At 41.6% G+C, this 22550-nt stretch overlaps 1 protein-coding gene across 2 annotated transcripts; it reads right to left on the reverse strand.

Annotated features, from left to right (window-relative positions):
* Window positions 1-2509: 2509 nt before the first annotated feature.
* Window positions 2510-20095, reverse strand: CCNJ (cyclin J). 2 transcript variants are annotated; one of them, XM_087964242.1, is made up of 6 exons: window positions 19825-20095; window positions 19123-19222; window positions 11016-11226; window positions 7911-8210; window positions 7641-7800; window positions 2510-4438 (listed from the first exon to the last, which is right to left on the reverse strand). In XM_087964242.1, exons 2-6 carry the CDS (start codon window positions 19189-19191, stop codon window positions 4045-4047), a joined length of 1134 nt encoding a protein of 377 aa, XP_087820368.1. In that variant the 5' UTR covers window positions 19192-19222; window positions 19825-20095; the 3' UTR covers window positions 2510-4044. The 2 variants fall into 2 exon arrangements, with proteins under 2 accessions (XP_087820368.1, XP_026526509.1); XM_026670724.2 differs by lacking the exon at window positions 19825-20095 and having other exon boundaries at window positions 19123-19392.
* Between the last annotated feature and the right edge of the window lie 2455 nt (window positions 20096-22550).

Consider the following 22550-nt stretch of genomic DNA (forward strand, 5'->3'; position numbering starts at 1 on the left):
ATCCAAATTAGATAATACCATGAATGACACAGGCAAGAGCCACTTGCTTGAGATAGGTGGTTTAGAAATAAGAAAGCTATTTCTGTTTAGAAGTCTGCATTTGTTTTCATAATACTGCAGAATTATATTTAATGCCAAGGAATTTTAAAATATAAAAATCAGTCAACTGATCATTGTTCACTGACCATTTTTCATTATAGAAAAAAGCAGCTAACAATCACTTTCAAGACGGTTCAATTACCTATATTTTTGAACCCTTCCCAAAAAGTTTATAAATGATATAAAATTGGCAAAGTCACCTGTAATTTTTGCATCAACCAACAATATTTTGATTATGGTTTCTTAAGAATTTCAAGAATGCTTCATGATACTGCTTGGACCGCCCATTCAAAGCATGATTTATTTCTTAGTGTTAATGTGTCAGGAATTTATTTTTCTGATAGATCTAATATTGCACATGTGCCTGGGCCACTGCAGAAAAAGTGCCCCCTTTTTTGTGTGTGCGAAGAGCATCTTGGCACTGCTAAGAAGCAGAATTGTGATTACTATAATCAATTGTAATTCATAAAAAAAGTGTAACAAACTCAGGTATGGCCATCTAGTAACATGTAGAACCAAGAAGTTCAGTTCACATAAGTGGAACATTTAATATAGGGCTAGAAGATACCTTGGAGGTCTTCCAGTCAATTCCCCTGCCCAATTTAGATATTTTAAAAATACCATTTGTGTAGTTTTTAAACAGTGGTGTGGTGCCCTAGAGGTGGAGCTGTCACCTCACAAAATCAGGAGTCTGATTTTGATCCTAGGTAGAGGCAGATATTTCTCTCTGGGCACAATGAGAATATATCTGCTAAAAAAAACCTCCACATTGGCAACAGGAGGGGCATCCGGCCATTAAACACTCTGCTAGCTCCATTCAGAAGTCCAGATTCCACCCCGAAAGGGATTATGGGGTCGTTAAAACATGATTTATGTAGTTTATAAATCAGTATACCTAAATGGAGGCCGCCAAGTAGGGTGCATCAATTGTAAAGTTTGATTGGCCACCAGTTGGTGGTTAAAATATCATCCTTGTTTCTAGGTTTTTAATCCCAAGTGAACATTACTGAACATACTTCTTAGAGCTAATGCAAATCCTTTGAAAGTGGTGCCTTGAACATTGCTGGAGCAAAGATGCACATAATTTTCATACGTGACTGATTCCTTTTCAGATATGTACTATTCTGTGCTTGCATTTATCTATAGCAGATTTGATTTAGAATTAAATTAAATTCTAAGGTAGAATGCACCAACCAGGGAACTGATTTTTGAAGACAAGGCATCATACTGTTTTCTGTCGTGTAATGTTATCTGTGCACAACGCAATATGGACTTTGCTCAAAAAGAGGGATGGGTTTTCTGTGACTTCTTGCATGTAATTGTGCAAATAGTATTGCCTGATATAATTAAAATAATAATTTTTTCCATATTCTAACAGAATGTATATATGGATTCAGTATTGTTCACAGTTGTAATTATTTTCCATTCTGTCTTTCTGTTGTCTTTTCCAGACAAGGTTAGTAATGAAGTACAAGAGTTCAGATTTTTAATAAAAATTAAAAATACTTTTCCTGTTTTCTTTCATATCTGTTGTATTACACTCAAAAATAAACTTGGAATGTATTATTCAAAGCACACACACAAGTTACGCAAAACTAACTTTATTTTTTAAAAGAGTGCATGGCACTCATTTTTTTTCTTTCAATATGTAGGTTTTTTTTTTGATGACACACATTTTAATTCCTGCAGTAGCAATTACAGCAGTGTGTCAGTTCAGTTGAGGTTGACCAAATACGTATAAGAAAATAGGAAATGTTGCACAGTGCATATTCTATTGCCAATATTAATCTATAACAACAAACTCAAAAGGCTAAATAATAAATTAAAAAAGTAGTAAGCCACAAATCTATGAACTTGTAGTGGATCCATTTTTAGTAAGAAGTCTAATTACTTAAATATCTTAAATAAGATCATTTGTCTTAGGTGAGTTTTGCTGGTTTGACTAGACAAATTAACTCTTTCCCACAATTCCAGTGTTAATTATTAACTAATGTTTTGAGTGTAAAGGCCTGCAAGACAATTTTTAGATGTATTGGATGTCTACTCTGCTGTCTCATTTATGGAGGACTGACACTGAAGGACACGTAAGAATTTCAGGAACAATGAGCTGTTTTTCAAGTCATGAATCTCCACAAAATTGTACATTCAACATAGTATTGAGGTAGTTAAAAGTATGGAGAGCTGTACGCGCAGTATTGCAATTTGAGATAAGTATCATTCCTTTTCGGATGTATTTTGCAGTCCTTCATCCCCACATAAAGTGAAATGAGAAATGACATCATGTAAGAAGATACCTCAGACACTCAATTCTGTTACCTAATCAATTTTTCCCCGCTCAGACATGCAAACACAGTAATAAAAAAATATCCTAAGGAAAGAAGTGGCATTCCCCAGTATATAAAATGTCTTCAGAAAGCTTTACTTCTTCCCCTCAAAATTCCCCATTTTTATAAGGAGACACACAAAACATATTATGGCATAAAATAATTACTAATACAGAGGATAGCTTCTCCTCCAAATTAAAGAATAATTTCTCATAGCACTGTCAGCTCACAGAGAGAGCCACTTTAAGGCCATTTTTCCTTTAAATGAGAACTATTTAGGATGATCTTTTTCACTAGGGAAGGTCTATCTATCTTCAAGTTCTCCTTCCATTTATCACCTCCATTCTCAAGTCATCTCTAAATACCTAGATCGCACACCACTGGCAACAAATATATCAAATTAGTCACTCCTTAATCTTACATGCTAGATAGAAGGTTCTCAAAATTTGTTTACTGCCTATTAATTCAAATAATTCTGGTTCGGGTAAGGACAGACTCTAAGGACTTAAAGACACTTCTGATGATCATATGTAGCACCCTTATTATGACTTAGCTCACATTATAAAAATACCTGAATTGCAGCTGATGTGGCCAAAGAAATAGAACTATGGAAATACAGTTGTGCTGTAAGAGTCTGAGAACTTCCATTTCTCATTCTGCTCTCTGGCCAATATAAATAAGGCTTTATTTCTTGTAAGCATTTCAATTGTACCTTGAAGCCAGAAATCAATACAATGAAAAAAAAAAAAAAACCAAAAACTTTTTGGACACAAATAATTGGTGGCATAAAGTAGAGTAAATTGCAAACAAAACTCCATTTTTTTATGGTTATAGTACTGGCTTCATTTAAATACAACCTACCTATTTTTCCCTGCCTTATTGCAAAGCACATTTAGGTGAAGGGAGTACTTAGATAAGCATCTCAACTCCCTTTGGTATTTTACTAATACAATTACCCTGAGGAACAGAACCCGAGGTAACCATTTAAATGATATATATCCTGCATCACAGTAACTTTTGATTATTCCCTGAGTTGACATGATAATTTATCTCTACATAGCTTCAGTGAAGACAAGAATACTTGAAGCAGAAGATTGAAGAACATTAATCCAAGGCCACTGAAATACAAGTTCTCATCCACGGGCATGTCAAAGAATTGAGCTACTGATTAGATAAAAAGGGCCTCTTCTCTCTTCTCTCACTGGCCTCTCCATCTTCTGGAAAGCAATGGCACTTAGTGGACTTTCACGGTTCAGTATCTTACTCAATACTGCACAGAGCTAAGTAGAAGCAGCAGTGTCGTCAACATCACGCATAATCTTTCATCTTTTCAGGAAGACAAAACCTGCAGACAGGACAGATGTCTCTCAACACGCTTTCAAAGGTATGTTTTTAAGTTCAGCCTGTAGAACTACAGCGTGGCAGAAATATTTCTCCCATCTTTTCCCATTATTCTGCAAGTAGGCACGTTCTTGTACTTGCAAGCTTCTGCAACTGAGCTACCTTTGGGAGGAAAAATACGTTGTCCTCTTTCAGCCATTTCCCAGGTTTTAGAAGGACCCCAAATTGTCCTCTTATTATTGATTTAACACTGGTCACACAGAGAGTTCTGCTGTAGTCATCACCTCTCAAAGCATGGAGTAATACAAGGGTAACGCCCAGCAATCTGATAGGTTCGATTGTAGGAGACATTTAAACATGGCTTCACCTCTATAGGGACAGCTAGTGACATTCCAGAAGTCTGCATATGACTTTGAGCCTGAACACCACCTTGTAAACCAGCTGGGCAAGTCTGCATTGGGTAGGTTGAGGTATGACTGCTTGACATAATCGGCTGACAGTTTTGTTGCGGTGCTGTTTGAAGATATGGTAGAGGAGTCTGATGTGCTTGAATATAATGGGGTATGTGCTGCTGTGTGGGTTGACTGATGGTTTGAAATAAAGTGTTATGGGGTGATTGAGAACTATGTTGTCCTTTTTGCTTGTTGGCTTCTTTTACATCATTATCATGGGCCCTAGAATATTAAAATTAAAAGGATTATTTTCTGTTTAACTACATTGGATGAAATCTACAGTTCATCCAAACCCATGTACAAGGAGATGATTATTTTTTCATTCATGCTTGATGGGAATGGGCCAATAGTTTTTCTTGATTCAATGTAAGCATTTCTGCTACAAGAAATAAAACCCCATCCATCCATCCATCCATCCATCCATCCATCCATCCAAATAAATAAAACCTTTATAAAACCTTAGTAAGACCACGCCTAGAATGCCGCATCCAGTTTTGGTCACATTACAAAAAAAGATGTTGAGACTTTGGAAAAAGTGCAGAGAATAGCAACTAAAATGATTAAAGGCCTGGAAACTAAAACATATGAAGAATGGTTGCAGGATTTGGGTATGGCTGGTCTAGAGAAAAGAAGGAGTGGGGTGACATGACAGCAATATTCCAGTATTCGAGCAGCTGCCACAAAAAGAGAAGGTCAACTTATTCTCTAAAGCACCAGAAGGCAAGACAAGAAACAATGGATGGAAACTAATTAGGAGAGAAGCAACCTGGAATTAAGGAGAAACTTCCTAATAGTGAAAACAATTAATCAGTGGAGCAGCTCGCCTTCAGAAATTGTGGGTACTCCATCACTGAAAGCTTTTAAGAAGCTGGACAACCATTTCTCTGAAATGGTATAGGGCAGTGGTGGCTAACCTCTTTGGGCTCCTGTGCCAAAAATTGTGTGCATGCTTGCACGCTTGTGCTCACGTGTCAGCACCCAGAAGGCAATGCGCGCGCCCCTCGCCCCCTACACATGCACACACAATCCCACCCCACCCCCAGCAGCCCCCTTACTGCACTCGCCTCACAGCTGATTTTCGGCCAATTTGAGGCCTTTTTCGACCTCCCAAAGGCTTGAGGAAGGCTTCTTCAGACTTCTACAAGCTTTGTAGGCCAAAATCTAGCCCGTTTCGTCACTTTCTGTTTTTCTGAGAAAACCGGAAGTGACAAAACAGGGCTAGATTTCGGCCTACAAAGCTTGTAGAAGCCTGCAGAAGTCTTCCTCAAGCCTTTGGGGCTAAAAAGGCCTCAAACAGGCTGAAAATCAGCTGTGAGGCGCACACATGCGCAGCGAGGTAGGTCTGCCTGCAGCTCACGTGCCGGCACAAATGGCTCTGTGTGTCACCTGTGGCACGCGTGCCATAGGTTTGCCATCATGGGTATAGGGTCTCCTGCTTGGGCAGGGGGTTGGACTAGAAGACATCCAAGATTCTACTCTGTGTTGTGCTGTACTATGCTGTTCTACTCTACTCTACTCTACTCTACTCTACTCTACTCTCTACTCTACTCTACTCTACCCTACCCTACCCTACCCTATTCATCTAGGAAAAACATGTACACCACTATTTGCTGGAGTATTGTGGGAATTGAACTTCATACATCTTTAAATGGGTATGGTTGGGAAACACTGAAACAAGAAATAACACAACCCCAAATGAAAAAGAAGGAAGGTCTGCTTAGATCCTACAAATCAGTTAAATCTATTGGGTGAACAGTTATTCCTAAGTAAGGGCTGACCTTCAAAGGCTTCCATACTTGGCAGTTATCAGCTCAGGCTGGCATCTGAACCTCCTGCCCACTCTTTTGTTTTCAACAGCATCTTTATTTTCACCTCCATACGTAAGAGGACGTTCATCACAGATAATTGTGATATGTTAAAATAGTCAACCCTGAAGCGAACCTGGTTGAGGCCATCTTTGAGGCTTCAGGGTTACAAGGAAGAAGGGAGAGGGAGAGGGAAATAGCTAGCTAGGAGTTTGTAGTCAAAACAAAAAGTGTTCCTATGGGAACCAAGGACATTCCAACAGGTGGCTGGGGAGAGGAGTGAAGTAACCAAGCAACCGCCTAGCACCTCGATTGGACAATGTGACTGATGACCTGGGGGGAAGGGGGACCTTTTAATTTGTAATGAGGTGAAAAACGCGGGGATCTTCAGAGTCAGTTTTTACCAGTTGTACCAATATCAAGTATCCAATAAATCGCTCCTTGAGGAATCTACCTGCCTTGGAGTTCTGCTTTCTATGGGTGCATTACTTGGAATACTGACAATAACTTTCTTATGGGTGAATATCACATTATGCAAGCATTTGATTTCATTTGGGACTAAAGCAGTAGTGTCTTTAAGGGTATGTTGTTGTTGTTGTTTAAAGCCAAAATGGCAGACCCAACACTCTGATTGTAGCTCTGCCCATTTTTTATGGGCAATTGTCCAGTTGGGCCTGCTCTCTCGGCCTCCCTTTGCACATCTGCAGAAATCCCTGGATGAGAGGGGCAGTTAGAGAAATGTGTCTTAACGGGTAGATGTAGGCATGAAGAATGTATTCAAGACTGAAATGCAACAGCATCAAGAGCTTGTCATCACACTCAGCTTTCCAACTTGGAAACTTAATAGCAATTTCTACAGATATTTAACAGATAGTCCTCAACTTACGATGACAATTGAGCCCCAAATTTCCATTGCTAAGCCAGACAATGATGCCCCAATTTACGTTTTCCTTACCACAGGTTAAGTGAATCTAGCGTTCCCGCTGAACTTTGTTGGTCGGGAGGTCACAAAAAGGGAATCACACGATCTCAGGACACTTCAATTGCCATAACTACATTCCAGTTGCCAAGCATCCTAATTTAGATCATGTGACCATGGGGATGCTGCAACGGTTGTAAGTGGGAAAAACGGGTGCAAGTCACTTTCAGTGCCGTTTTAACTTTGAATAGCAACAGCAGATTAACAGATTAAAGTGTTGGAAGGGACTTTGGAAGTCATCTAGTCCAACCTCTCACTCAAGCAGGAGACCCTACACCATTTCTGACAAATGGCAATCCAATCTCTTCTTGACAGCTTCCAGAGATGAAGCTCCCATAACTTCTGAAGGCAATAGTACTTAGACTTATATGTTGCTTCAAAGTGCTTTACAGCCATTTTCAAGCGTCAGCCTATTGCCCCCAACAATCTGGGTCTTCATTTTACCAACCTCGGAAGGATGGAAGGCTGAGTTAACCTTGAGCCGGTGAGACTCAAACTGCTGAACTGCAGGCAGCCGGCAGGCAGCAGAAGGAACCTGCAGTACTGCGCCACCACAGCTCATTAATGGTCATTAACCGTAGCTTCCCCATTGTAAACCGAGGACTGACTATACTACCCTATTAAGTGAGGAAACACTTACACCAATAGTCGTTCAATACACGGCAACAGAAAGTCCCAGGAATATGCTGTCAGGCGATGGAGTCGCGGCGGCCATGTTGGAGAAAGACGCAAGATAATCCTTGAGGAAGCCACGCAAGCAGCGGCCACGAACGAAGGGGCATAATTTAAAAAGGCATGATCTGGAGAGACAGAGGATTATGGTTAAGTCACACACAGGCATCCCCCCCACTCACTCCTCTAGCAGCTAAGTAACCATGGGGAGTTTGAACAAAGCCATTAAAAAATGCACCTTGCAGGGATACTTCCAGAAAGTAGTCGGCATATTTGGCCATGTAGAGTTTGGTCTTTTCCAAGCAAACCATCGGCCATCCATCATGGAGGTCTGACTCGTGAACGGAGATCGAGAGATAGTAGTCTATGAAGTGAGCAGCTGTGGGCAGGCAGAGGTTCCACTGGAAAGTCTCTAACAAGAGCAGCTCCATGTGCAGCAAATTCTGCTTGGTTAGGACCAGGCTCATGTTGGTCATACACCCCAAGCTGTTCAGCTGTTCAAGCTTAGGCACACTGTCTTCCTTGTCTTCAAATTTACCTGAGGGACATGAAATGAGTGAAACACTATTCAGAACACAAGGAAGGATTAATATAAAAAAATTCTGCATGTTGTGAAAGGAGATTTCTGTCTCTGAAGGAGGTTCAGGTACTATAGAGAGGAGCCTTCAACCTTGGCAACTTTAAGACTGTCTTAAAGTTGCCAAGGTTGGAGACCCCTGGTATAGATAATCCTCAACTTACAACCATTTGTTTAGGGATCGGTGAAAATTACAATGGCACTGAAAAATATGATATATGAATGTTCCTTGTACTTACGACCACCGCAGCATCCCCACTCTCCAGGCATGATATTCCCCTCTGAAAAAAAAATCGGGGCCGGCCAAAAGAGACCCCGTGCCGCGAGCCAAGAAATCGCACACACAACACCAACGCTACACATCCTTCCTTTCCAGCCGGTCACGTGTGGATCAGCTCCAGAGCTGGGCAGCCGCTTCCCTGGGGGCGGGGCCGAGGCCGCCGCCCGGGGAGCGCCCACTGCTTTCCCTCGCCAGGGCCGGGCGGTGGCATGTTGCACGGAGAGACGGATGGTCTGTGGCTGCCCAGCTCCCTTTTCCTGCCGCTCAGCGGCCTCCACTCGCACCACCCAGGCTCCGCTCAGGTGTCCGGCTGGGGCTGTCAGGAGTTGCTACCGCCGGCGCGGCTCCGCGTGACTCCACTCCCGTGTTGCCTTGGGAAGGGAAAGGCAAAACCGGGAGCTGCTGCGCCTGAGCCTCCGGTGCCGCTGCTGCTGTTGCAAAGCGCCGCCGCGGCTCTTCCTTTTTCCCTTTCCCTTCCCGAGGCAACGCGGGACTGGAGCCGCGCCAGCGGTAGCAACTCCTGACTCAGGGGGCCTCCGAGGGGAGGAGAAGAAGGGGGGTGGGCGATTTCCAAAAAAATCGGAATTCCGATTTTAATCGGAAGAATATCATGTCTGACTCTCACAGGATCAAAATTCAGGCACCTGGTAATTGGCATGTATTTACAGGGCCACGTGACTTTCCCAGCCAGCTTCAAACAAGCAAAGTTAGTGGGAAAAGCCAGAACTGCTTAACAGGCTCATAAAACTGGACAGGACTTAACAACCCTTTGTTTAGCAATGGAAATTCTTGTCCCCGTTGTGGTAGGACGTTGGACGACTAACTCTAGTTAGTTGTTAAACCCGACATTGCTTTTGGTTAAAAAGTACACTTTGATTGCACAGCTGGCCTCCTTTTGCTCTAATGCACTCTTATCATCTCTAATGACAGATCTAGGATGCCAGATTGGCAGCAGCATTTCAAATCATTTTCTCATTCAAGGCTGCAGGGATCTTTAAATGATCAGATCTGGTCATTGTCAGAGCTCCTCATTACGGGGGAAGCAGTTCCTTTTTTAAAATGTCTACGGAAATTCGATGTCAATCAGGTCCCAAAGGGGCTTTCTTTCAAGAGGCAACTGGACTTCCTTTTTCTTTGAAGACGTTTCACTTCTCATCCAAGTTTCTTCAGCTCTGAGCTTCAGACATCCCTTTTTTCACTAGGCTAAATGATATATTGGGAAAAAATGGTTTTGATCTCCATATTTTCAAGCCTAAAACAAAACTGTTTTCCAATTTATTCTGTTATTTGGGACAGGTGTGAATTTTTGAAACCTTCAACAGTTTACAAGGGCCACTGGACTTATTGTGAAATCAATGTTTGAACCAGGCAATTGGTGATACAGAAAAAGGTGCAGAATGGAAGAAACACACACTGTCATGGGGCTAATTGACTGGATCTACCCAACAAGCCAAGACAGGACTTAATAAATCTTGGTTTGTTGACTGCCCACAACTGGTTGAATTCATATGTAAAGCTAAGCTGCGAGGCATGCTCTTCAAAGTACAATAAACGGAGTTAAGTCAAAACAAAGCAGCGTATACACCTGTTAAAAAGAGGCTGCAATTTCCATCACTTTCTAGGTCAATCCACTTTTCTGTGATATCTAAGACTGCACTTCAAAAGTGGATGATGGCTGAGGCCCATTATTTTGAGGAGCTGTGTCAGGAGTTTTAAGAGCTAAAATGGGCACCTGAACTTTATCACTCCTTAAACCTCTGGGACTCAAAAATACATTATATTATTTTTGATGGCAATTATTTTGAAGGATACAAGAGATGCTGGAGTGGGGGCCTCCTTCAACCCATGAGCTGCATGATTTGCGCCCTTAGCTTAGCTTTTTTGCTGTTTTACATTCTCTCCAATCCTTCAATATCTTGCACCTTTCTGTGTGGGGCAGGTACACAGCCCTCCCAAGCTCCATTTTCACTGGCGGCTGCAGGAGATCGTGGCAGCCGAAAATGCAGGAGCCCGTTTTCGCTGGCAGAGTGCTTGGGCCAACCCAGGCCCCCCTGACAGGAGTGACATCGAGCTGGCCACAACACACCTGGTACCTCCAAGGTAAAACACAACCCTGATGTAGCCCTTAATGAAATCGAGTTTGACAGCCCTGTTGTAATGGATCGGAAGAAGATAAGATACCATTCGTGTGTGAGAGAAAGACGTTCCCCATTCAAGCAGCATCACATATCGTTTTCAAAAAGTACAAATTAAAGTTTGTTGTGACATAGGCCGTGTAAATATTGCATCTAAAATTACAGAATCTATTTCTCTTTTTTCAGAAAGCAGCTTAGCAAATAAAAAAAACTTGGGTTTCTGCAATCCGTGATGGGTCTCAGGATGGCCGGTTTAGTATTGAATTCCCAACCATTTTTGCAATTCAACTATTTGGTTTCTAGTCTGGGTAAAGCAATGTCAACCTGTTGAGCTTCTTGCTTTGAACTTACTCGCTAAAAGCAAGCAGGAAAGAGCAACCACGTGCAGCTGTTGAATGGAGATGTCATAACGGTCCATAAAGAGGTCCAACAGGTAAACAGCAAGATGTCGGGCAGCAGGACAGAGACGAAACCGGTTGCTCACAATGGCAATCAGGTCTGCAAAATACCTTCTCAGATTTAACTGGGGAGACTGGCCTTTGTAAGAGGGTAACTTCAGCTCCTAAGGAGAGAGTAACAGCGTTTAAAAGCAGCTGCTGCTGTAGAGAAATTGGCACAGAGAATAATTACATCCAAATTACATTTGTTTCGTTCATTCAATTTGCATAGTTGCCCGTCTTACATAAGTGACACTGGCGTCTCACGTCCATTAAAAACTTCAAAAGAAATAGCGCAATAGAAAAACAGAGGAAACAAAACATATACAACCATGTCGAAAACCATAAAATATATTCCGCAACTACGCTGTGAAAACATTCACAGCATTCAGCATAACCAACAAACAGGCTTTATACCACAACAGATCCCTGAGCATATTTTAGATCATTTTGAAATTTGGGTTCCTAAGAATCAGTGTTTAATATCCCTTATATTTTAAAAAAGGACACAAAGTGTTTTAGAATTTGCACTACAGCAACTCCTTTAATCTTACGAACAACAGGTGCAGCCCAAGACATTAAATCCACAAAACAGTTGGGAAAAAAAATTGCAGGAAGAGAAGAATCTTGTGGCATTCATCTTTGGGATAGTTGTTATTGTTGCTCACAGTTGAGTTTCCCTTAACTATTGTTATTATCACACAATCAATAACCATGTGGGATAGGCAACTAACATGGTTGTTGTTAGGCATCAGCACTTCCATCTTGGAGCTGAGAAGAGGATGAAGACACTAAGTACAGGGCAATCATATCGGCATACCTCAGTTCCCCAGCGAGCTATACCAAAATGGTGAAATGTAAAATGGCGTTGAGTCATTCTGTATCAGTGGCGTCAAACTTGCGGCGCTCAGGCTGAATGCGTCACACATTGGCCATGCCCACCCCATTTTAGCAGAGGGGGGGAAAGTCACAATACATCATATGACAACGTGACAATGCGAATTTGACACCCCTGTTCTATATGATTTGAACCAAGACACTCTAACCCAAGGGGAAAATTCCTTGCATAAAGCATACAGTTATGGTAAACTGAAGACGACAATGCTAGCAGCTTACTAAATTTGAAATATTGTCTGAACAATAAATGGCCAATAGTTGTATTGAGGGTAAGATCTTGTCAGTTTTGCCTTTTGGTATTTTATATTTTTCTGAAATTTAATGAAGTTTTGGAAGTTTCAGTCCCCTGAGGAAAAAAAAAAATTACAAAAAATTTTATTATCCTAAAAATGAGAACTGAAACATTCGTTGAATCCTGGGTAGCCAGATAATATTCAAAGAGAGCCAAACAAATGACACTGATTAACTGGGATACAAGGAGAAAGAGAGTTAAAGGACAATCAGTTTTGCAAGATGTCGTTATTATAGTGTATCTCAATAAACTATAGTCTCAGTTTTGCTGTGGAGTTGATATTCTGGTTTGGTCTACCTAGTGGGCCTGACAATCATCAGTTGTCTTTGATGTCTCTCATTTGCTGTATAAATTTGGTTGTGCTTACATAAAGGAAATTCATCTCTTTTTCATCAATGCTAAACCTGTGAGCTTGGATGATACAACCTCATGGCTAATAATCTATTTTAATTTACGACAGAATCAAATACTGACGGTGAATATACTGAGAAACACATTTTCCAACTTTAAAATATATATATTTTTAAAAAAATTCTTGAAAGAAAAAGCAAATTGCTTAAAATGTCTCCCTTTGCCGGCTAATATTCCAACTGGGGAAGATAATATTGATACTAGCTCTTCCCCTTCCAAAAGCCAATCAGAGCTATCAGGAAACAAAAGAAGTCTGCTATGATGTGTGGACTTTAAAATGTGTGGCATGGCTGGCTGGGGAATTCTGGGAGTTGAAGTCTGTGTATCTTAACATTGCCAAGATTGAGAAATATTGCTACAGAAGAAAAAGACAGAAGGCAGATTAATGTTCTGATACCTAATTTTCCATCCCATAATTCTAAATTCACCCATTGCACCAAGTCATACTATTACAATGGTCAGACTGACAAAGAATGCTAGTAAGAAATCTATTCAAAAATCAGAGGAGCTGAGCTCACCCACCTTACTAACTCAAAATAAATAAATAAATCATACTGCAGCTTAATAGAACACATCAATATTAGAAAAATTGGCAATAGTGAACATTTCCTTTCTCCATCACCATCACAAACAACCTTAAAGTTCAGTTTTATTCTTTATTGTAGTTCTTGGGTATAACCCAACTTACATCTTCTGTTAATGATTCTAAAACATAAGCAATTTATTAGATACTAGCTGGATATCTGTGCTTCGCTACAAAAATATGTGATTGGGCTTACTTTTGGGGGAGGAAAATAAGGGGGGAAATTCTGCCTCTGCCTACAAGCATTCATCAGTATTCATTTGGGTAGAGTCGTGTCAGTGTGAGAGAGTTGAGGGCTGTTTGGAAACTGAAACAGTATTTCCTATGTGACCAAGGAGGAAACAGCAAGGAGCCTGGGCATGGCTTAGCTCACTGTTCTGTGCTAAAGATGCTTGCTGCCGTGAAACTAAAACTGAAACTCTTCTCTTCTGCATTTGGAACAGATTTTGCATTTGGAACAGATTTCTTTTCAGGTAGGGAGGAGGAGTAGAACTCCTTAGCATCAGAGTGTGTTAATAATAATATATGAAATACTAATGCTCTGATGGTCATTTTGAAAAATCTTTTCTTAGTGAGCACCTAGAAGCCAAGAGGAACATACATGCCAAATTTCAAGTTTGTAGGCTTTACAGTTCTGGAGACTTTGTGATGATGCGTGAGTGGTATTTCTCTCTCTCTCTCTCGCACACATATATACACATACACATATACATACATACATACATTATATATATATATATAATGTACACATATATATACACACACACACACACATATATATACATACATATATATGTTTTCTTAAGTTTTCGCGGGTATCTATATGTGTGGTATTCAGCTTTGTTCGGGTATTTTCCCACATCATTATAGTTGTGCTTTTAAAGTTGTAGCGACGTTTCGGCAGAAAATTGACCTGGAAAACCAAGGCATATATGAAGTCCCCTGCGCATCATGCCCTGCCACATACATCGGACAGACCAATAGAAGAATAAGTACCTGCCTGGATGAACACAAAAATGCAGTAAAAAAGCTGGAACACGCTTCCTCACTACTCCAATACCTGAAAGCCACAGGTCATAGCATCAACTTCAATGGCACCAAAACTCTAGCCACTATAGAAAACCCCAGCTACAGAATTATCAGAGAAGCCATAGAGATTGAAAAAAGACCTGAAAGCATGAATAGAAAAGATGATTCCACCAGACTGTCAATTATTTGGAAGCCTGCACTCACAAACAAAATCTCCACACCACAAGCCAGGCAAACACTTGGGCACAAACAGATCTCCCCTGATACCTCCAGCTCAAACACACCCCAACCAGGCACCCAGATGAAATCTAGCTTCCTAATAAATGATAGCCATCCATTTACTCGGAGCCAAGCTGCACTAAAAGCCTCCAATACAGGAACACAATGTTGCCAGCCAATCAAGATACAAAAACACTACAAAACAGACAGAAGATATTAGAAACACCAATCAAGCAGAACACAACAAACTCCAAGACCAATAAACACAGACCAAGACTCCCAACCAATCAGGATGAAGAAAAACCATTCTGGCACAGCAGATGGCTAGCACCAAATTTAAAACAGAAACGGCTGTGAAAGTCTGATTCACAGACGAACACTATACAGAAGCCTGATGATGGCAGATGAGATTCTGCCGAAACGTTGCTACAACTTTAAAAGCACAACTATAACGACGTGGGGAAATACCCGAACAAAGCTGAATACCATACACACACACACATATACACATACACACATACATACACACATACATACACAAAATAGAGGAAGAAGAAGAAAGAAGAGGAAGAAGAAGAAAGGGGTTTTAGTCTATTCGATGTTGTTAGACAGCCTACTAAATGCCTTTCTGCTATCATATTTATTCACACTATTTCCCTGCAATGAAAAAAGTCACATACTTAAGTTCCACTTTACAGTTGGCAAAACTGGATGGAGCAGTTTAACATGAATCAGAGTAGCAGTAATTTAAACAGTGAACTTTCTCTGAGTGTTGCTTGACTTGAAGGCAATTCCTACTTCAGAGGCATCTACATCTGTTAGACGGGAAGTATTCTGGGAGTACCAATAACCAAGGCCATCAGGCATCACATTATCAGTGGATCATTAACCTAGAAAAGACCCAAGATGGACATTGGGTATTGCTATAATTGCAATAAGCCAAAGGAAGATTCTGGGTGCTCCGTATATTTAGCTGCTGATGTCATTAATAAGATATTGAGCTATTTTGCATCTTTTATTTTTGTTGTTTTTCTACTATAAAGACAGACAGAAAAAAATGCTGAGCAAACAAGGTAGAATTAGTAAAAGGAGAATAGCACTGTGGGGTCCTTGGAGCTTTCTGACTTTGCTTTTTTTGGCAAACATTTCATTACCAAACTAGGTAACATCATCAATGTACCAAGGTTTGCATAGTTGAATCCTGAGGCACAAATATTCTCTTCTAACGTTTTCTGGATTCCTGGTACAATTCCATGAAAGAAACTTAATGAAAACCCCTTGTAACTTCATTTCATTGGGAATCACCTGATATGCACTTGTGACCCTCAAACTGAAATCATTCATGGTTTAAACAATGTTCATCTGAAAAACAAGCCCGGCTTTTGGATTTGTTAGGCATACTTGCACCAAAACCCATTCGTTGTAGTTTGCAAACCATATGGCTAATATTTTACAAGAACCTCAGCAATAGCCACTATTTTATTCAATCAACTGAAATTAATAACTGCTCTGATATAACTGACTGATTCAAAATGGTCAATCAGTGTCATGGATCCAAAGGGGAAAAAAGAGATAAGAAAATAAACAAAAGATAACTCTATAAAGAAATTAGAACATTCCACCTGCTCAAATAATCCTATCAAATTAACAAACAACAATATACAATGGTTGAACTAAATTTCTCAGGTCAGAGTTGTACATCAAATTATCCTGACTGAGGTACAGTGAGATCAACCAAACCTTCCAACTGATGGAAAAGCAGAGCACGTCACAAATAACTTTTGCTAAAAAATTTAGAAATATACATTCATTTAATTTAAATAGGACTGACATTTACATTGTTTCTATATCATGATTTGATTGGTAAGGGAATTAACTTGATTTTCTGGGTTCAATAACCCACTGTACCTTAAAGTTACTACATAGACTGGGTTTGCACAACATGGTGGGTAGTTAGGTTTATGATACAAACACAGCCAAGGAGATGGAAATATCTAAAAGCAAAATGTTGGGTTTTTTATTAACTGCCTTCATATAGTAAATTAAAACATGATTTGATAAGTCATGGCTTTTGGGAGAAACTAATGTCCCTGCATATTAAGCCACAAATCATGATTTACAAATCACACAATCTCCAAGTTAACGTATTAAATATCACCAAATAAAAACTATGTTATAACTTAGCACTAACACATGAATCCTGAAGATATCTTAAATACAAAGATTATAAAGAGACTAAAAGTTACAGCTGTAAGATTACTTGAGAATTTTCTTCCACCGAGTTTGGGGAGATTTCAGAGTTAAACAAGCTTATAATCAAGGTAAAAAATGAATATGTTCCCTTCCTCGATGGGAACTAAAATCAATGGATGAAAAGTCTTTTGATACGAGAGATAATTACTGTAGCATATTAATGATCAGAGACAACCACATTTCAAAGAATTATCAAAGCCTCAAACATTTACATGAATAACAGAAGTGAATCAGTACATTATACCCAGTGGTTCTACCATGCTTGCTCTAAAAAGATTTATGCCAAAAGAAAGAACCTAAACTAATGCACCTTTATCATTACAGTATAATGATAAGAAGCTGCACCCGGTGAATATCCCACCAGGAACCTTTTTAAAAATCTCAGTCTCTTCAGAAACTGATAAAACATTTGTAATAGAGGTCTCCAACATCTGTCTGTGAACTAGCACAGGTCCATAGCATGTCAGAAACTGAGCCACACAAACAAGCAAACCCCCATCCGTGGGATTCAAGCAGCCCACAAAACCACATCTCCTCCAGTCTGCTGAACTGATCCCTGGTGCCCAACAGTTTGGGGCCCACTGATTTATAAGGCAAGAAAAAATGACTGCCTGGTAAACACATCACTTGACCATGGTTCATTGATTAAACCCTAATTAATTGGACCAACGTAATGCAGAAAGACACAAGCTATGGTAACTTGATGCAGTGTTTGCTCCTGAGCCCAGTATTTCCAAAAGGAAAAAGCATGTAAAACTTCCAGATTCTTCAGGGCTGGGTAAATCTGAGCATTGTTACAAACATCTGCAGAGCAATAAATGTTATTTCAGCTGATCTTTTGAATCTGTGTGTTCACTGCAGCCTGCCTGCAGGGAGAGAGACCTAAAGCAGCAATTTCTAACTAAGATGCAAAGTAGCAATCAGCTGCTGAAGTCCCTTCAACTGTTCTCTGACAGTTGTTCCTGTAACCCAACATCTATGACATTGTCGTCATTTTTTTAGGTTGCTAAGCCGTGGCCCCAGGAAACTATGTTCAGCAACCCAATCTGGGGCTGTCAGTCAAGCTAGAAAACTTCAGGGATACTGACCAGAAATTTTTCCAGCCTGATCAAATGTTTCAAAGAAAGAAGAAACGTGTTTAGGTTAGGTTGTGTTTTTATGGTGCTGGTATTATTGTAAGCATCTTGAACTTGCATTGGCAGTATTATGACAGCTTCTGATAAATGTTGATTTATTGTAATGCATTCTGCTGTAAAGCCATGAGAGTCAGGTGACTGAAGTGGCAGAGAAGCATTTGCAATAGACACACGGGAGACACAGCAGGATTTGGAAATGAGCTACTTTCTCTCACAAACACCTAGATGGGTTACTTACTCGGTGATTAAGGTTACTTGTTGACTGCCATTAGATTAGAAAAAAGAAATCAGATGAGAGCAAAAGGGCTTAAATGAACTTTTAAAATCTGACATATCCACTTTGTTTTTCTTCCACAGGTTTTGGAAAAGCAGTTTCAATAATAATTTGTTAAATTTACATGCCATCCAATTCCCAGCCACAACCATTCTGCAACTTGGGACGACCATTTCATTTTATTATGCCACCCTGAAGAAACCCCAGAAGGGTTTTTTTTTTTTTTACTTTTTCTCACTGAAAATTAAAACTTTAGTAGGCCCAAAACAGAATCTGCTAACTGTTCTTCTCATAAAGGAACAATGCTCCCACACCAATCTCCGTATCTGCACTTTAGGGCAAGGAGCAGGCCAGGATTAGAGGTGAGAAAGGAAATTGGCACCAACAAAACTACACATCTCCGTGGTTGAAATCAGTGGGTTTGGCTGCTGACTGAGAAGATCTATTAACTTCAGGGCATCGTCTAGCCAGATCCTACACAATCGCTACAGGATCCCAGCCTGTTTTCTTCTCCTGACTGAAACCCACAAGCAATAAGCAATGCCCTGAAGTCCTGTGAAGTTTCAGTTAACATCACTTTCAGGGCCTGGAAGAAGCTCCAGAAGCAAATCGTAGGGAAGAATGATGAGTGGAATCTGCCTCAGTTTCCCCACTTGTGAGTGCAAAGACTAATTATATGACTCAGAAAGTTGGAGGGGGGAGAGAAGAAATTCAAGGGGGGGCTTTCTTTCCACAGATGATCAAGACTCAAACCTTCTTGGCTTCGGAGTGGGGGGGCAGAGAGGGCATCCGTAAAAGCAAAACTTGAACCCAGAGCCTGCCCCCCATCTATCTCTTCCGCCTGGCCGCGGACTACTCCAAAGATCGGTGTGTGTGTGTGTGTGTATAGGGGGAGCGTAGAAGCGAGGGGGCGATCCGGCCACTTACCTTGTAGCGAAGGGCTTGGTGGATGTCGGCAGCCAGCTGTCCATTCCACCACTGCCCCTCCAGCTCCATGGGACGGGATGAGGAGGCCGGGGATCAGAGCCTGCGAGGCAAAAAGAAAAAAGGGGGAAGCCACGGCCGGTTCCGAACTCATCGATGGGCCGCAACTCCCGGGCAAAGCCGCTCAGTTTATGCCGGCGGCGGCAGGAACTCCTCCCGCCCCAGCCGGCGTCCCAGACCTTCCCCCTCGAGGGAGAAGGAGGAGGAGGAGGCCGGCCGGGGTTGCGCCCCAGCTGATGCCACTCCTTCCTTCCTTCTTTTCTCAAAGAAGCGGCCGGGGGACGCGGCGGCTCCCATCACCCGAAGATCTCTCCGGGGAGAGCAGGAGCCCGGCTGACTCCGGATCTCCCCAAGCCGGGGAAGCCGGCCGGGCCGGTGGAGAGGAAGGGGCGGCTCTCCTCCAGGCTTCCCCGATCGAGCGCAGCCTCGACAGTCGCGCCGCGCCGCCCGTCCCGCAACAACTTCCAACACTTTGCCCGGTGGAGAAGGGAACCCGGGGCCAGAAGCGGCAGCGGCGGCGGGGACGCCACAACAACAAAGGGCTAGACACGCTTCCACACACACACACACACACACCCCACTCCGGCCTCGGCTGTCCCGGACGGGCGCTTCTCCCTCTTCCCCTCCCACCGCCGTCCAGCTTACCGGAGAGTTTCGCAGCTCCGCTTCTGTTCTTTACAGCGGCCGGCACGGCAGAACCGCCTCTTGCATCTCCGCGGACCTGTCGCTTAAAAGGCACCAGAGCCGCGGCATCCTCCCCGCCCCGGGAGGGGAGTTTTCGCCTTACCAGCCCCGTCCGGTGAAGCGGCCCCTTCGGCCCATTGTTAAAAAAGAGCTCGGCGAGCGGAGTCCTGTATATACAAAGACGGCGAGCTAGGCACATGCGGCCGCGCCTCCGCCAATCCCCTTTCGTCTTACAACTCCGCTCGAGCCGCCCTTCTCCAATCAGCGCGCGGCATCCACAGGGCCCTCCTCTCCCCCCCCCCCTCCCCGCCGCCGCCGCCGTCTTACACCCCCTTTTCCTCGCTACACGCGAGGAAGTTTTTGGACCCGTTGAATTGCCGTAGCCGCCCCGACTTAAGGAAAAGAGAGACGCACGCAGGGACGGCCGAGGTGGCGTCACGTGGTCAAGTTTTGTTGCAAGGGGGCTTGGAAAGTGGGGGGTTTGTTGCGAATGAGTTTTGAGCCAGTTATCTTTCGCTTTTTAAAAGTTTTAAGGAAAGTTTCTAAAGGAACTTTCTCTTGCACGCTGCTCGTGTAAGAGGCGGGGAACGGGAATCCGAGAGACGCGGGGATCCTGTGGATCGGAGGTGTCCAAACTTGGCAACTTTAAGACTTGTGGACTTCAACTCCCAGAATTCTCCGGCCAGCTGTGCTGGCCGGAGAATTCTGGGAGTTGAAGTCCACAAGTCTTAAAGTTGCCAAGTTTGGGGACCCCTGGCGATCGTTCAAAATATTCGGAGAGATCGCTCGCCTGGTTCCTTCAACGGCAAAAAAACAACAACAAAAAACGTGATAATTTTTCTTCCTCCCCTCTCCCAGATAGGCTTCACTGTAGGAGCATTTAATCTTTCACTGGGGGACCCCATGGTATGTCTAGACTAGACATAAACTGTGCAAGACGTATTTATTTTGCGGTATTTAATTACAGACGGAAACACAGGGTGCATTGCCTAATAAAAAATGTTTTTTAAAAGACGGCGCGGTGCAGTCAAGATAATTGGGTTCCAATTTGATGCGTATCTATTGAGAATGAATCCAGTTGATAAGCATCTATCTGTCTCTGCTGTAGCATAATTCTGTGCCTATATAGTATAATTTTCTGTAGATTACAAAATCTGCCTTAATGGGCTTTACTCTAAAGGTCAATGTTACTAGGATAAGCCCTATTGAATCCAGTGAGACTTCTCAGTTAAATGTGACTTGGACACATCGTCTCTTAATACAGTCTTTGGCAATTCGGGCCATAAGCAAGCAATGAATAAAATGGGAATTAGGGTGGAAATAATTGGTTTGCACATTTTTTGGAGATGATGCAAGCAGATGGATCTTTCATTTTTTTGCTCATAGGGATGGACAAAGAGATTTTTTTTTTTTTAGCATAGATTAATAGGTACAGGGTCATGATTCTTCCCACCCTGGCCTGTTCAAATACACATATGTGGTAATCTAATCCGTTCATTCAGTTTTGTAAAGTTGAATTTTTGGATATATGTACAGTATATAAGTTCCAATGAGTAAGATCTGTGTATGCAGGATCAGCCTTTTCTGATATTTTTCGGTGCTATGAAAGATAAGAGTGAGTCCAAGAATCTTCAGGAATGTGAAGAAAGAAAGAAGAAAGGAATGTGAAGAAAGAGGGTGTGCATAAGCGTGTGCCTACCGTCCCTGTCCTATTGTTTCTTTTTATTTTTCTTATAAGTATCTATCTCATGTATTCAAAACTATGTTTATTCTTATATCTGTATCTTGTAAGCAATTGACAAATAAATACTAAAAAAAATGTGTGTCACATCATTGGAAAGTTCTATGGCTACTTTAGCTGGCTGCAAAAAGTCTACATAATCAACAAATGGCGACAGGCAGCTATAATAAATCTATCTCTTCGCTGCCAGCTAGTGCTTATATAACTGTAGTAGCTCATATGTGGCAGCTCTGTCTTTCAGATTGCAAAAAAAAAACCCAAAGATTCTAAGAAATAAGTCAGATGTTATTTTAAGCAAGTCGTTTAAGGTTTTGTATTTGCTTAAAACAGCCAACAGCTGTGGTTGGGAGGGGCTGATTTTCAGTGGAATGGTGGTGCCTAGGAAAGGAATATACTACAGCACTTATCAAAATGATTCATCCTGCTTTTAGCCCTGAAATTAATCTCCCTGTTAGCAATTATTTTGACAAGAGTATGATCCAATTTCTCTGAGTTTCTAGCAGGTCAGTCTTCATTTTGCAAATCAAACTAGCCATGTAACTGCATTGATTTGGCCTTGGTCTTTTAACAGGGCCAAACTGTTTGAGAATAATTTTCTTTAATGCTATAAGTTTGAAACTAAAGGCAACTGAGACCACTTAAACTAGCTTTAAAAATGTTGTCAAACCCTGCTTATTTTACGATCCTCCAAATTAGTAAGATGTACTTTAAGAAGAAGAGACAGCTAATAAAGTTTTTAAAGCTAAATTGGAGCAGGGATGAGAGATCTGAGTAGCTGCAATACTATTCATACTATAGATTTTAAGAATCTCAGTATATTCTCACATTACAGAAAAAGGGATATCCTGTCAGCATGCCATCTCAAGATTTGGATTCACAGAGGATGTAAAAACATCTATGGGTGTGAATGGGTGGAACATATTTTCTTTTAAAGTGATGTCTGTGG

The sequence above is a fragment of the Notechis scutatus genome, chromosome 4 (genome assembly GCF_049901735.1).
Source record: "Notechis scutatus isolate UNSWTSFEM ecotype Mainland chromosome 4, rNotScu1.2, whole genome shotgun sequence".
In the NCBI taxonomy this organism is placed as follows: Eukaryota; Metazoa; Chordata; class Lepidosauria; order Squamata; family Elapidae; genus Notechis; species Notechis scutatus.

Coding starts and splice junctions, on each gene's coding strand:
- CCNJ (XM_087964242.1), bottom strand. CDS start 19,191: ATGGAGCTGGAGGGGCAGTGGTGGAATGGACAGCTGGCTGCCGACATC. Junction 11,227..19,122: donor ACCAAGCCCTTCGCTACAAG/GTAAGTGGCCGG, acceptor CTCTCTCCTTAG/GAGCTGAAGTTACCCTCTTA. Junction 7,801..7,910: donor TCTGGAAGTATCCCTGCAAG/GTGCATTTTTTA, acceptor CTGTCTCTCCAG/ATCATGCCTTTTTAAATTAT.